Below are 15,742 nucleotides of genomic sequence, written 5' to 3' on the forward strand. Positions count from 1 at the left end.
TGAATGTTTATTTTATAATTTATTCTTTTTGCAATCTACTTATTCCAGCTCAGAGTCACCAGTGACCAAAGCCTATCCCTCCAGCTCAGGGTACAAGGCTGAAACTATTCCTGGCCTGGATGTCATTCCATTGCAGAGCACACTCACACACATACACCAGCACTCACTCAGACTGGAACAATTTAGACATCTAATGTGCATGTCTTTAGGATCTATGAGGAAACTGGAATACCCAGGAAAAAACCCATGTGGACATGGGGAAAATGTGCAAACTCCACACAGATAGTGGCTGCAGCCAGGAATCAGTTGTTTTTCTCATCAACATTACAACAAAATGACGTTATTCAAGGACCTGCTGTCCTTTAAAGGAGATAGGCATTTGAGTGGCATAAGAACCAGAGTCTGGGCTCCTATATACACCTCTCTGGAAAGCTGAATGAGACTTGCAATACACTTAATCTCTTTATGCTCAGGTGTAGTCTTTTATAAAATAGAGGTATATTAGTTACAGTTCCAGATAAACAGAACCAATAGGGTATGTGTGGAGGTTAGGGAGGGAAGGATGGAAGGGAGGTAGGAGTGGAGGTAGTAGAGAGAGAGAGAGATTGATTATTGGAAATCGAGAAGTTCCAAAAGCCACAGTGTGTAAGCTGGAGACCCAAGAGCTGATGGTGTAGTTCCAGTCTTGAGTCCAAAGGCCTAAGAACCAGGAGAGCAGTGGTGTAAGTTCCAGCCCAGAAGCCAGCAAGCTTAAGATCCAAAAAGAGCTGATTTTTTAGTTCAAGTCCAACTGAAGTACCAACTCAAAATCAAGCAGAAGTTCTTTAGCCTTTTTGTTCTTTTCAGGTCATCAGCTGATTGGATGAGGCCCACCCACATTAGGGAGGGCAGTCTGCGTTAGTGAGATTACCAATTCAAAGGTACTGCCAGAATAACGTGTTTTGGCATTTTTTGGTTTGTTTGTTTTTGAGACAGGGTCCCATTCTGTTGCCCAGGCTGGAGTGTACTGGCATGATCTCTGCTTACTGCAGCCTCCACCTCAGCCTCTCTAGTAGCTGAGACTACAGGCATGTGCTACCACAGCTGGCTAATTTTTGTATTTTTTTTATAGAAATGGGATTTTGCCATGTTGCCCAGATGGTTTTCAACTCCTGGGCTCAAGCAATCTGCCTGCCTCAGCCTCCTAGAGTACTGGGATTATAGGCATGAGCCACCGTGCTCTGCCTCAGAATAATGTTTGACCAAATGTCTGGGCACCCATGGCCCAGTCAAGTTGACACATAAATGTAACCATCACAAGAGGGAACACCTTACATCCATATATAACTTTCAGGATGTTTGGAAGACTAACCTGTTTGTGACTAAAACATGCCAGTTGAGAAGGTGTGCATTAGATAAAATGGCTTACTTGCACCAATGGATAAAGTGAAATGGCTGCTTATGTACCCTGGGACTTTCTTCCTCTACCCCCAGACATAAAGACATGACAGAACTGGGAATGAGCAAAAGTTGTCCATTCATACTTGAAGCTTTGCCCCATTGATGAATTAAACCATTGGGTAATCATTTTTTGCTTTCCCAGAAACCAAATCTGGTTTAAAAAAATAAAAGTAATTATAAAGACATTCAAGGTAATGAAGGACCCTGATAGGAAAATGAATATATAAGAAATGAGAAAATTGGGAAAGAGGAAAAAGCTATAAAAGCAAGTGTACCTTTGAAGATGTGGTATAGCCAAGGATGCATTACGACTTTCGTGAGCCCTTTCTCCATAAAATATGTTTTTTGATTAACAGTAGAAAGTAATATGGAAGGGCCGGGCATGGTGACTCATGCCTGTAATCCCAGCACTTTGGGAAGCCAAGGCGGATGGATCACTTGAGGTCAGGAGTTCAAGACCAGCCTGGCCAACATGGTGAAACCCCATCTCTACTAAAACCACAAAAGTTAGCCAGGCAGGCATGGTGGTGTGCGGCTGTAATTCGAGCTATTCAGGAGGCTGAGGCAGGAGATCACTTGAACCCGGGAGGCGGAGGTTGCAGTGACCCGAGATCGTGCCACTGCACTCCATCCTGTGCAACAGAGCAAGACTCCATCTTGCTGGGGGCGAGGGGGAAGAAAGTAGTAGGGAGGCAAATTTGTGTGAGAGTGCCCCCTAGTTCTGGCTCTTGTCAGTATACTCAGCTATCAAGCTATTTTGAGAGCAAAAGCTCCTGCTTTGGGCTAGTTTCCATTCAGAATGATTTTTGATAGGTACGAACTCGTCTAAGCGTAAGTATACTTCTGTGTAAGTAGCATAGCTCCGCTACTTGGCTTCGTAGCATTGGACATTAATAGAGAAAATGAAAAAGGAGGGTGTGGTACCTGCCTTGAATAGCATTTGATTTTTAATCCTACATTTATCAGAGCCCCAGTTTTTGAAATGTTTAATAGCCAGATGTGCTACTGTTTGCCAGGCTTAGAAGCTGGTACTTATATGAATGAAAAGGCATGACTGAGTCACATAAACTGGCATTCAGCTAGCCAGTCACCAGTTTATTCCATATTCAAAGGAAAACTGAGGACTATTTTTCCTCTTTATACTTTGAAGATGATGGCATTTAAAATTAAAGTAATCAGGGCTGGGTGTGGTGGCCCACATGTGAAATCCTAGTGCTTTGGAAGGCCAAGGTGGGAGGATTGCTTGGAAGTAGAAGTTCAAGACCAACCTTGGCAACATAGTGAGACCCCATCTCTACAAAAAATAAAAAGTAGCCATGCATGGTGGTGTTCACCTGTGGTCCTAGCTACTCAAGAGGTTGTGGTGACAGAATCGCTTGAGCCCAGAAGTTCAAAGCTGCAGTGAGCTGTGATGGCACTGCTGCGCTGAAGCCTGAATGAGCGAGTGAAACTGTCTCTTAAAAAAGAAAAAAAAAAATCGAGTAATTGGTGTAAAGACTATTTTAATTTAACGTTTAGTTAGTATTGTAACATCAGCTAAATGTTTAGTATGCTAAGTATGTGTGCATTTATTTGTTACCCTCATTTTCAGAATGCAGCCCTGACTCTTTAGTAAGAATTAACAACTAACTTTGTTGAAAATGATGAATTTTAGTGTTCGATAAAGTCATTTGCTTTAAGCATAGTTATCACTGCACATTTAACAGGTAAATCCCTTATCTAATAATGTCTGGAAATGTTTTGAAAGACCACAAAAAGTGGGGGAAACATGGTTTAGTGAAAAGAATGTAGGCTTTGCAGTCAGACTTTGGATCAAATCTCGCTGTGTACTATACCACCAGTAAGGCTATGGTTAATTATCTGAATCTTCCTGAACTATAGTTTCTTCATCTATAATATGAAGACAATAATACCTCTGGAGTTTCTCTTAGAAGATTCATGGAGTAAATACATGTAGAGCGTCAAGCATAGTATGGTATATAGAAGACAAAATTTGGCTATTATATGTCTTATAATTATTTAAATATGCCCAACCTGTGTATAAAAATGATTTAGATGGCTTACAATAAGATATACTTTTATAAGTAGAACAATTATGCCCCCTGCAGTCCTAAATGAAGGCAAAGTGTTTGTTTTTTGTTTGTTTGTTTGTTTGTTTTTTTGAGACGGAGTCTCGCTCTGTCGCCCAGGCTGGAGTACAGTGGCCGGATCTCAGCTCACTGCAAGCTCCGCCTCCCGGGTTTATGCCATTCTCCTGCCTCAGCCTCCCGAGTAGCTGGGACTACAGGCGCCCGCCACCTCGCCCGGCTAGTTTTTTGTATTTTTTTAGTAGAGACGGGGTTTCACCGTGTTAGCCAGGATGGTCTCGATCTCCTGACCTCGTGATCCGCCCGTCTCGGCCTCCCAAAGTGCTGGGATTACAGGCTTGAGCCACCGCGCCCGGCCTGTTTGTTTTTTTTAAACTAGTGCACATTAATACCAAGTATGTGCCGGAACCTAGGTACTAGAAATTCAAGAAAAAGACATAGTCCCTGCCCTCAGAGCTCTTGTAATTTTTAGAAATTGGACTTAGAACCGCTTTGATGACAACATAATATAGTGGTTAGGAGCACCTACTCTGAAGCTATACTTCCTGGGTGGGAACTCAGCCTCTCCACTTAATATTCGTGTGACCACAGGAAAGTTAACCTCTTTCTGTTATGCTTTTCTCATCCAGGAAATGGAGATAATATTATTACCTCCCTCACATGGTTCTTTTGAAACTTAAATGAGCTAAAATTTATAAAGAATTTAGAATAATGTCTGCCATGTGGTAGGCACTATGCGAACATTGAATGAAAATTATGATGCACCATAGCAAGCTTTTGTAGTTTCTGAGTAGGTTTCAGAGTACATCTTTTGATCTTTTGCTGAATTTAGGCTCCCACTTTCCTGATCTGGGTTAAAATAATATTGTTTGCTTTACCTATACTGCCTTATGTGCCTAAGGAAACTAGAGCTCAGCCAGTCTCACTTCACCAATTCTAAATAATAAAGTATTTATTTTTTGGAATTTTACATCTAATTCAAGTCCACATGTACTGTGTTAATAAATGTCACTGTTTGATGCAACCTTTTTCTGCATTAATCTGCTACAAGGAGTTTGAAGATTTGTGTTGTGCCCCCACCTAATCAAAACCAGTAGATTTCCCATTATGGCTACATGTACTCTGTATTGAAATAGGAGTTCACACAAGCAGGGTAATATAAGCAAAGTACCTTTTTACTCATAAGAAGAAATCCAAGTTTAATATTTTACTTTAACTTGAGTTTTGATGTGATACTGAATTTTACCACTAATTTATATGCATATGTTAAACTATCCTTGGCTGATATTGAGAGGATGATTGTAATTTAAAACAGATTAAAATAATGTATGTACCCCCAAAAAAAATTTTTGAAAAACAAACTTGAAACCTTTGCCACTCTCACAGTTTTGATACACCTTTTATCCCAAGTGCTCAAATTTTATGTTCAAAATAACAATGATTTCTTTTTAAAAAGTAGTGTCTGATTAACAATCTGGGAAAATCTGTTTCCTGAAAAAAACCTGTCTGGTCATAAGAGAAACTGTTCTTGTGGTAGGTTATTTTAACTTCTCTTCTTCTGAGTATTATATTAGTTATATTCTTGTAACTGTTCTACTTACCAAGTTATTTGGACTGTGTTACATCACATTTTTGCATGTTTAACTTTATTTTGCTTCTTAGGAAGCAAAGTACTCTTTTTGAGATGGAGTCTTGCGCTTCCGCCTCCCAGGTTCAAGCGATTCTCCTTGCCTCGGCCTCCCACATAGCTGGGATTATAGGCACCCACCACCACAACCAGCTATTTTTTTGTATTTTTAGTAGAGACGGGGTTTGACAGTGTTGGTCAGGCTGGTCTCGAACTCCTGACCTCGTGATCCGCCCGCCTCGGCCTCCCAAAGTGCTGGGATTACAGGCGTGAGCCACCGTGCCTGGCTGAGAAGCAAAGTATTCTTAATGCCTAATGGTTTACACATTTTGTGTTTCATAATGCAATCAAGATTTAAGTCATAATACCAATAAGCCAACCACCAATATCCAAAATGTAAACTCTACAAGGAGTAACCATAGCAGATTTCATTTATATGAGACTCTTAAAAATAGATACTTAAAAACTAGGTACTTTTTTTTTCCTCCCAACTCAACAGGGATGACCTTGGGAAGGATGCACAATACTTGGATTAATTTCTTGTTATAATGTGTAGAAATTGATAAATTGAGATAAGTATTTTCATAGTGATTTAGAATGCTAAATCATAGTAGAGAAATATTCTTAGTGAGCTTTGATTCTAGTTTTGAGACTCATTTATTTAATTCCCTGGCAAGCCACCTGTGTCTATATGTATCATCTGTATAATAACAGTAGTAATGATAAAAACTGCCACCTCTGACACCCTGGGTGCCAAGTATTTAATCCTCTAAATTATCGTCCACCTCATGAGGTAGATAGACCCTGATATCTCCAGATTATAAATGCAGAAACTGGGCAGAAACAGTGGTGGGCACCTGTAATCCCAGTTACTTGGGAGACTAAGGCAGCAGAGTCGCTTGAACCTGGGAGGCCAAGGTTGCAGTGAGCTGAGATCGCACCACTACACTCCAGCCTCGGTGACAGAGTAAGACTCTGTCTCAAAAAAATAAAAATAAAAATAAATGTAGAAACTGGAGTCTTAGCCCCTGGATCTATAGCCCTCTATTGAAGTGTTATACCAGTCATTTACTTACTGGAATTAACTAATAGTAAGTTAAATTTGGCCTTATTTATTACCAAGAACAAGATAGTGGTGAGAAACTCGTTACAGGATGTCCTTACCACCAAACTGGTCTTATGGAAATTGATATACTTTTTTTGGAGACCAAGTCTTGCTCTATCACCCAGGCTGGACTACAGTGGCACAATCTCAGCTCACTGCCACCTCCATCTGCCTGGTTCAAGCGATTCTCATGCCGCAACCTCCTGAGTAGCTGGGACTACAGGTGTGTATCACCATGCCCTGCTAATTTTTGTATTTTTAGTAGAGATGGGGTTTCACCACGTTGGCCAGGCTGGTTTCAAACTCCTGACCTCAAGCAATCCACCTGCCTCGGCTTCCCAAAGTGCTGGGATTACAGGTGAGACACTGCACCTGGCCGGAAATTGATACACTTTTAAAAGTAAAATGTCAGAGCAAATTTAATTTTAATAAAAATCTTTGGGCTGGGCGCAGTGGCTCACGCCTGTAATCCCAGCACTTTGAGAGGCCGAGGCGGGCAGATCACCAGGTCAAGAGATTGAGACCATCCTGGCTAACACGGTGAAACCCCGTCTACTAAAAATAAAAAATTAGCGGGGCGTGGTGGTGGGCACCTGTAGTCCCAGCTACTTGGGAGGCTGAGGCAGGAGAATGGTGTGAACCCGGGAGGCGGAGCTTGCAGTGAGCCGAGATTGCGCCACTGCACTCCAGCCTGGGCGACAGAGAGACCATCTCAAAAAAAAAAAAAAAATGTTGGGCAATGCTGTTAATGGATGCTGGTTATTTATTATTTACAGCTCTATCTCAAGGGTCAAATCATGACCCACAGAATGAATCTGTCCTGCCGCCTGTTTTTGTAAATAAGTTTCACTGGAACATACCCATGCTTATTCCTTTATGAATGGCCTACAAGGCCCAATGTATTTACTATCTGGCTGTCTAAAGAAAAGATTGCTAATCTCCTGCTTTATCTTATTCAACATAAGATTTCAAGCAATCTAATGTAATATCTGATCCTAAACATATATGAAACTTTCTTTAGAAATTTCCATTCAACTTATATCCTTTATGGGAAAAGGCTGAAGAAGAAGTAAAAATTGAGGCAATTAGGTAATGTTTCTTTGCCTCAGCTTCATTCCACTCATTGGAGAATTTTGCTGGTGTCTTGACACCTGGCAGTTATGTGTAACATTGCCCAAGTGGTTGGATGTGTTTTAGGGTCATTTCTTTTCTTCCTGTGGTAAACATTTTTTTCCTATCCCATTAAAAAGATAACAAAGAGGATACAAGAAAGATTTAATTTACAGAGAAATAAAATTTGGTCATATGTGAGTTTTTTGTTTATCTTCCCTGCCCAGGAGGAGCCAATCATGTATCCAATTAGGTGGTTATCTGATCTCTTTGAAAATAATGTCTGTCCGTTCCCTCTGTTGAGGCAAGTGAGAGCAAGGGCCCCTTGATGCACTCAAGTTTCACAAGCCTTGGGATCTTGAGGCTACCCTTTACTTAGGGTTCATAATTGATAGAACCTTTTCCAATATCACACACATGAATATAATTATGATGTAACTTTTGTAGAATTACAAAAGAGTACCCTGAGACTAATTATGCAGTGTTAAATTTTTACTCTGATACAGCTTCCAAAAGAGATTTGGATTCAGAAATTTTTTCCTTTTCCTTTTTTTTTTTTTTTTTTAAATTTTCTTGGGTGCTCACTACACTACAAAACAGAAATCAAGTATCAGCTTGTTTTTGTTACTTGGCAGGAAGTACCACCATGATGTGGCATTTTGCTCATACAGTCTGTCAATTCAATAGTAAACTTAATCTTACAGCAGGCTTTAACTTACTAACAATTTGTATTCGTAGTTGATGTTTACATGGTAAACTGGGCTAAGTTGGAAAATATATTACATGTATCTGAAATAGGAAAATAGGAATAAATGTTATTGTAGGTTACACATGTATAGTAAACCTAGTGGTACCAAAACTAAGTTGATCTAAATCCAACAAGTTTTAGTTAATAAAAATACGTTAGAAAAAATGCCAAGAGATTTATCTGTTTGTTCTTGGTGAAACTACTCTGGGGAATATGAAGGCTTTACTTAGGAGAAAGGTAGTATTCTATTCAAAAATAGACATGCAACAAAGACGAGTAGAAATGGAATATCTAAAAGATAATACATATCACCAAAATGATGAATGAGCTTTTTGAATTTTTTATCAGTAAAAATTGAGACATTCTTTCCTACTTTGCTTTGTACTATTAGCAGCAAAAATATTTCCAAAAGGCTATCAAAATTCGTGTTTATGTCCAAAAAAAAGATTGTTTAGCTATAATAGCATAATACTTCTCACAAGCATCTGATCTTTTTGTTCCTAAATCTAGAGTAGATGAGTGGTGGTAAGAGACATTCCAGTGTGGTGGAAAGAATATAAATGCTCTCTGGGTTTTTTGGGTTTTGCTTTGGGCAGATTATTCACACATTGAGATTGCTTTCTCACTGTAGAATTGGGTAATTTATTTTTTGTAGAATTTTGTAATAGATTAAGATACTACATGTAAAGTAGCAGGTATATTGCTTGGCACGTTGCTTTTACTTGCCAGCTACGTAGCTCATCATCATTATTTAAATTAATCATTTAGAGTGATTGTTTCGTGAGTAGTTGTGTTCTTTTCACTTAGTGTTTTCTGTATCTGAGTGATGGTTCTTACAGTAGTGGACAGGGTGTGCATGTGTTTGCATTTTAATGCTATTACTATGATATCAAAATTAAATGAAAATAAACTTTTGGGGGGTGTTTTGATGCAGACAGCTTTATTAAACCGCCTGGAGCGAATTTTCGAAGCATGTTTTCCTTCCATACTTGTCCCTGATGCTGAAGAGGAAGTTACTTCCCTGAAGCACTTGCTGGAAACAAGCACTTTGCCAATAAAAACAAGAGAGGCCTTACCTGAAAGTGGGTAAGTAGAAGAGAGTTTTTAGATAGCATGTGTTTTTGTTACTTTCAGCAGTTCTAATTTATAAGTTTATCTTAAAACATTAAGGTTCAGGCCGGGCGCAGTGGATCACCTGAGGTCAGGAGTTTGAGACCAGCCTAACCAACATGGTGAAACCCTGTCCCTACTAAAAAATACAAAAAAATTAGTAGGGTGTGGTGGCGCATGCCTGTAATCCCAGCTATTTGGGATTGAGGCTGAAGCACAAGAATCGCTTGAACCCAGAAGATAGAGGTTGCGGTGAGCCAAGATCATTGCACTCCAGCCTGAGTGACAGAGCAAGACTCTATCTCCAAAAAATAAAAAATAAAAAATAATTAAGGCTCAAAAACATTGTGTCAAAACCTAAACTCCCTGCCTCTTTTCTTTTGAGCTGTTTGTTTTTATATTTCTAAATCAATATTCTAATCAATTGATGTTATATATTATTTTTTGACTTCTTAGAATGGTAACTGAAAATTTAGATCTTACCTCTGCTATTCTCCCCTCATCTTCCCCATATATCAGTTTTTGGTTAATTCCTTATTTGGCATTTTCATTATTATAATCATGTATATATTGTTTACTCTTAAGCCACTGTTTTCTTTATAGTACAACTTCTTCCTGGGCTTCTCTTTTTCATTAGTGTTTCCCTACCCTTTGAGAGCTTGTTCATACACTTGTGATCCAACCCCTTATTCTGCTCCCATCTAGAATGGTTTCAGTCTGGGCTTACACATATGTTGTCTTGGGACTTCCCTTCACTTAGATCCCATTTTGGTGGAACACATCCTCCAACAGCCTTCTGAGAAAAAAAGATAGATGGGAGGTAAAATTTTATTCTACTCTCACATTAAATTTATAGTTTAAGATCTCTTTGTTGCTGATGTTCTGAAATTTCACAATGAAATATCTTTTTTTCTTTGAGACAGAGTCTCACTCTGTTGCCCAGGCTGGAGTGATCTTGGCTCACTGCAACCTCTTCCTCCTGGGTCAAGCGATTCTCCTGCCTTGGCCTCCTGAGTAGCTGGGATTGCAGGCGCCCACCACCATGTCTGGCTAATTTTTTGTATTTTTTAGTAGAGATGGGGTTTCACCATGTTGGCTAGGCTGGTCTAGAACTCCTGACCTCAGGTGATCCGCCCGCCTCGGCCTCCCGAAGTGCTGGAATTACAGGCATGAGCCGCCATGCCTGGCCTCATTTAGTTATTTTTCTAGTGACTGTAAGTGTTGGCTCTTGATTTCATTCAAATAGTTATATACTTACATTGGATCCAAGAATAATTGGAATGTGTAACATGTCACAGCCATATTGTAAGTAGAACTCATGGTGAAAGTTATTGAGTAACCTATTGTTGATGGCTTCATCATGGCCTTTGCAGGGAATTGCTAGATGTGTGGACTGAGCTACAGGATATCCATGATGCACATGGCTTGAGATACCAGTGGGGCGGCTCCCATAGCAACAAGAAGCTTTTGTGCTCCTTGGGAATAGACACCCGAAACATTGTGAGTTTGTTAGTACCTTGAAAAATCTTTTAATCAACCTGTGGGTGTTTTAAAATTCTGTTATACTTCTGTTTAAGCTGTGGTAAGCTAGTTCCTCAGAAAATAAATATTTGGTTTAAATGTTTCTTTATATTGAATGTGCTGACTTTTAAACATCAATCTACCTAAATTTTTCTTCAATACTTATTTTTAGAAAAAATTGTTTTAGTAGTTTTTCTTAAATATAAAATGAAGGAATTGGACTGGGAGATAAAATAACCCCATATGGGCAATTTTTAAGTTTCATCAATTTATTATTCCCAATATATGTAATAAAACATCGCAAGCATATTTGGAAACTGTTTCATTGTATGATAGATTATTCTCTAAATATATGTTCTTTCTGTCTGTCTAACACGTGTGTGTAGCTCTTCACGGGCAATAAGAAGCAGCCTGTTATAGTGCCCATGTATGCAGCAGGATTGGTAAGTACGAAAATCTCTCTGCATGTATTTATCATTACTGCATTTATTCTGTAAAATCATCTTAAAATATACTTCTGTGTCATGCTATATAAGAGACATTTAGTGTTGGAATCTGAAGGATATAAATAGATCTTTTTTGAACTCATAAATCCCATCAAATACTGATCGCAGGACTTTTAAAATATTTCATTAATTACAGATACTGTTTTGTTTTAGATTGAAAATTTTTATCTTACTAATATTAGCATATATAACTGTTTGTAAAATGCACCTTTGGAGGATTCTTTTTCTTTTTTTTTTTTTTTTTTTTTTTTTTGGAGCCAGTTTAGCTCTGCCGCCCAGGCTGGAGTGCAGTGGCGGATCTCCAGCTCGCACAGCTCCACCTCCCGGGTTCGCCATTCTCCTGCCTCAGCCTCCCGAGTAGCTGGGATTTACCACGAAGCCCGCCACTGCGCCCGGCTAGTTTTTTGTATTTATTTTTAGTAGAGATGGGGGTTTCACCGTGTTAGCCAGAATGGTCTCGATCTCCCTGACCTTGTGATCCGCCCGTTCGGCCTCCCAAAGTGCTGAGATTACAGGCTTGAGCCACCCGGCGCCCGGCCCTTTTCTTTTCTAAACTTGCTTTAAAGAAAAAGCGGCTGGGGCGAGCGTGAGGTAACTTTCAGCCAGCACTGGAAAAGAACAAACGGCGGATACCGGTCCAGGAAGACCTGGCTGCTGATGGCTCCGATAAAATATAACCCGGCCGAGGTATTCGAGCAATGGCGCTCTTCCGGAAAGCGGCTTAGAGTGACCTACTACTCAACCTAGTGTTCATGAACTCGTCTCAACATAAAAAGAAAAAAAGAAAAAACTTTAACTGAAGTATCTGAAGGCCTAGAGATGTAATTTGTTTTAATTCAGTTATTAATTTTAAATAATGCAATATTGAGGCTATAGATGTACGTAAAAGCTTAGAAACACCAAATTATAGTGAAATTAAAATGAGCCAGGACTTATAATGGGTTCTTAGTTTTTCCATTAATGTTTTAAATGTGTTGAAATTTTGTTTTTTCAGATATGCCAGGTAGTACCGGAAAACAGACATTTTCATTCTGTTCCTCCTCGAGACTCAGTCACATTTTAAAGTTTGATGTTTGTGTTTTTTGGTGTGTCTTTTTTATTGATGAATAAAAATGTCCCATCAAACTTAAAACATTACTCTAACCGTTAAATTGGAAATAAGGGAAAAATAATGAAGGAATCTTTGGTATAGAATTTATACAACCCATTATGTGCATGTGACAATTTGCTGTGGAACTTGACCTTTAAATCTATAAACTTTCTCCATGAATAAGCACTAATTATTGATTTTGAATTGGAACATTTTGATTTTTGTGGAATTTTCTAGAGTTTTGTTTTTTTTAAATCAGTGTTTACTCCTTCGTAAATGGTTTTTATCATGTACTTTAAAAACACTTTGATGATTCCCCATTGTTTTCTGTTGTAGGTAAATATAATGCTGAACATTTCTTTAACTTTTTGGTTATTTGGATTTCTTTTTTTCTCAAGGAGTAGCACTCCAGAGGTTGTTGATGTTATGGAACTAGGAATTTAATTTGTAGGCACTTTCATTCAGCATATTAAGGGCAGTGACCTACTTAATGCTAATGTGTAGCCTCACCCCATTAACCAGTTCTGTGAGGTTTGTGAGGAGTTAGAAGCTAAAGCTTATGCTTTATTTTTCAACCTTTATTAGAAATATTTTTACTATTTCTATGGGCTTTTTTTTCCACTTCTTTCCTCCCCGCCACCTTTTTTCCAGTTTATTTTCACATCTATCAGCTCATACCTATAGCTACTATTTCTATATAAGCTTTAATACCAAAGTTTAATGAATATAAATGTATCTCCCCTCCTCCATCTTTGTGGTATCTTTCATTTAGAAACCTTTCTTTTAATACCAAGTTTTAATTTATAGCTAACTTTACCCATGGTGCCTTACATGTATGAGATGTTCAATAATCTTTTGATCTCACCTGGAGAAATAGTACCTGAAATGATCATTTAAGCCACTGGTTCTCAAACTTTCATGTGTATCAGAATCACTTGGAAGACTTGTTAAAACACAAATTGCTGAGCACCCCCCCGCCACCCCCGTTTCTTGTTCAATATTTCTGAGGTAGGCTCGAGAATTTGTACATCTGACAAGTTCCAAGGTGACACAGAAGCTGCTGATCGGGGATCACAATTTCAGAACCACTGCTTAAAGTGATCATTCAAATTACAAGCCTTGGCTGAGACTAGTAATTGTTTACCAAATGTATCGACTCTGCATACGGGCACACTAGAGAGCCTGTATAATACTTACGATACTGAGTCAGACCATGAACTTCTTTCATTTTTCTAGCTGCTGGGTTAAAGCCTTTCAGATGTGCTACTGTTAAGAATTGATTCTGCAAACTGTTTTAGTTTACGCCTATTTTATTGGGGAAGGGAGGAGGCAGGGATTCTCCTGAAAATCTTAGAAATTTACAGATTCTAACATTAATGACTTAGCAGCTTTGAGTTTTGTTTTGTTTGTTTCTTTTTGGTCCAGTTAAGGGTGATTTTGTCTAGGATATAACCTTTGATTGAAAAATATTCAAAAGCTTATCAGATATTATTTTAAAACATGTAACAGTTTGACTTTTTTCAGACCTAGATTATGGCCCATTTTGAGTTTGGTAGAGTGTTGATGAAAAATACTGGTTTTTTCCCTATTTCTGTAGCCATACTGAACATCTATCTTTCTTACTCAAAAAGCATATTAGGCCGGGCACGGTGGCTCACGCCTGTAATCCTAGCACTTTGGGAGGCCGAGACGGGTGGATCACCTGAGGTCAGGAGTTCAAGACCAGCCTGGCCAACGTCCCATCTCTACTAAAAAAATACAAAAAATGAGCCACACATGGTGGTGGACACCTGTTTCTTAGCTACCCAGGAGGCTAAGGCAGGAGAATCGCTTGAACCCAGGAGGTAGAGGTTGCAGTGAGCCAAGATCACACCACTGCACTCCATCCTAGGCAGCAAGAGCGAAACTCCATCTCAATTTAAAAAAAAAAAAGTATATTAGATTTGTACCAAACCCTGTGGAACCTGTAAGATGTTTTCCTCTCTAAAAAGGCTGTGTATCTGCTTTGCCTGTCCAAGGAACTAAGTACTAAGTTTCCAGTGCCATCATAGGGATCAGGATCAAACATTACATTTACACTGAAGGATATAGATGTCATATTATATGGCGTGTTTTAGAATCAGCTCTCACTTCTCACACCACCATGGGGTAATGTGTACAAAGGGTGCCCTTTCCATTTTAGTGTCATTAAAGTGTTGGATTTTTAGAGGTTAGATGTGACATATTGTTGTCTCCCCCAACCCATCCCGAGTTGGTGCTTATGCTTTCATGTGACAGTAATAACCCTGTACTTTAAAACATCTGATTTACAATACAAAGTCTTGCTTTAAAAACTTTTGATTCTAAAGGTATTGTGAATGGTTCTCATTATAGTGCTATAGGATTTTCAGTAAATAAAATTTAAGAATAGCCAGGTGTGGTGACATGAGCTTGAGGCAAGAGGATCCCTTGAGCCAAGGAGTTTGAGGCCAGCCTGGGCAACATAGTGAGACCTTGTCTGTTAAAAATGTCTCTTAGAAAAAAAAACAAAAAGACTACTTCCTTTTTGTCTTCAGTACTTTCCAAGTGACCTGTTTTTTAGTTTCTCCTTTCTGATAGATTAACTTAAGCTTGTGGGCTGTGCCTCCTACCACCATTAAAGGCTAATATTCCTTTTTCAGGGTATGTTAGAGCCCACCAAGGAACCATTGAAACCACTTTCTGCTGCAGAAAAAATAGCTTCCATCGGTCAGACAGCCACCGTGTCACCAGATATGAACACATGTACATCTGATCAGTTCCAGGTAAAAATATCTATATGTGTATAAATATGTTTATGCATGTATATACACATATATCCACACATACTGCCTTTTTCCTTCATTTATGACTGTTTTAAAAATATTTTTAAAGCTTGATTTAATGATGGATATGATTTTGATTAACATCCCTTGGAATACAATGAACAAATCGTCTTTAATTTTTGAAAACAGAAAAGCTCAATTTGAGAAATGGGTGATTATGGGTAAGTTCTTAAACCTTTCCAGGCCTTAGTCTCTTTATCTATAAATTGAAGGGTTTAAAATGAATATCTCTAAAGTCCCTTACAGTTTGAATATTGTGTAATCATAATTACTGACACAAATCTGGTAAGTGCTGGATTTTCAAAAAGAAAAAAGGAAACATTGTATTTATACCAACTCTATAAGTCTGCCAGTGTACAGGGGAGTAGTAACACCTGCAGAACTAGTATTTTTTCTGGAATCCTGTGAAATTTTATAAAGCAGTAGTAAAGGTTAGGTATGTCCATTGCCTTAAACTTGTTTTTAGAGTTTAAGCAAAATGGTTATTTAACTCGAAAATGACGTGACCTTTAACTGAACAATCTATGGATTAGGAAAATAGAAAACTGTCTTACT

At 38.7% G+C, this 15,742-nt stretch overlaps 1 protein-coding gene across 3 annotated transcripts in view; it reads left to right on the forward strand.

Moving 5' to 3' along the window:
- Nucleotides 1-15,742, forward strand: part of AFTPH (aftiphilin) — a 70,522-nt gene that overhangs the window by 35,641 nt on the left and 19,139 nt on the right. For all 3 annotated transcript variants that reach the window (XR_636502.4, XM_003908731.5, XM_003908730.5), the window contains exons 3-6: nucleotides 9,052-9,203; nucleotides 10,601-10,727; nucleotides 11,135-11,191; nucleotides 15,005-15,127. Coding sequence is in view for 2 of the 3 variants with exons in the window: in XM_003908731.5 (XP_003908780.1) it covers nucleotides 9,052-9,203; nucleotides 10,601-10,727; nucleotides 11,135-11,191; nucleotides 15,005-15,127 (459 nt within the window). In the remaining variant the exon portion in view is untranslated. The remainder of the gene's footprint in view (nucleotides 1-9,051; nucleotides 9,204-10,600; nucleotides 10,728-11,134; nucleotides 11,192-15,004; nucleotides 15,128-15,742) is intronic.

Source organism: Papio anubis, chromosome 14, assembly GCF_008728515.1.
Source record: "Papio anubis isolate 15944 chromosome 14, Panubis1.0, whole genome shotgun sequence".
Taxonomy (NCBI): domain Eukaryota; kingdom Metazoa; phylum Chordata; class Mammalia; order Primates; family Cercopithecidae; genus Papio; species Papio anubis.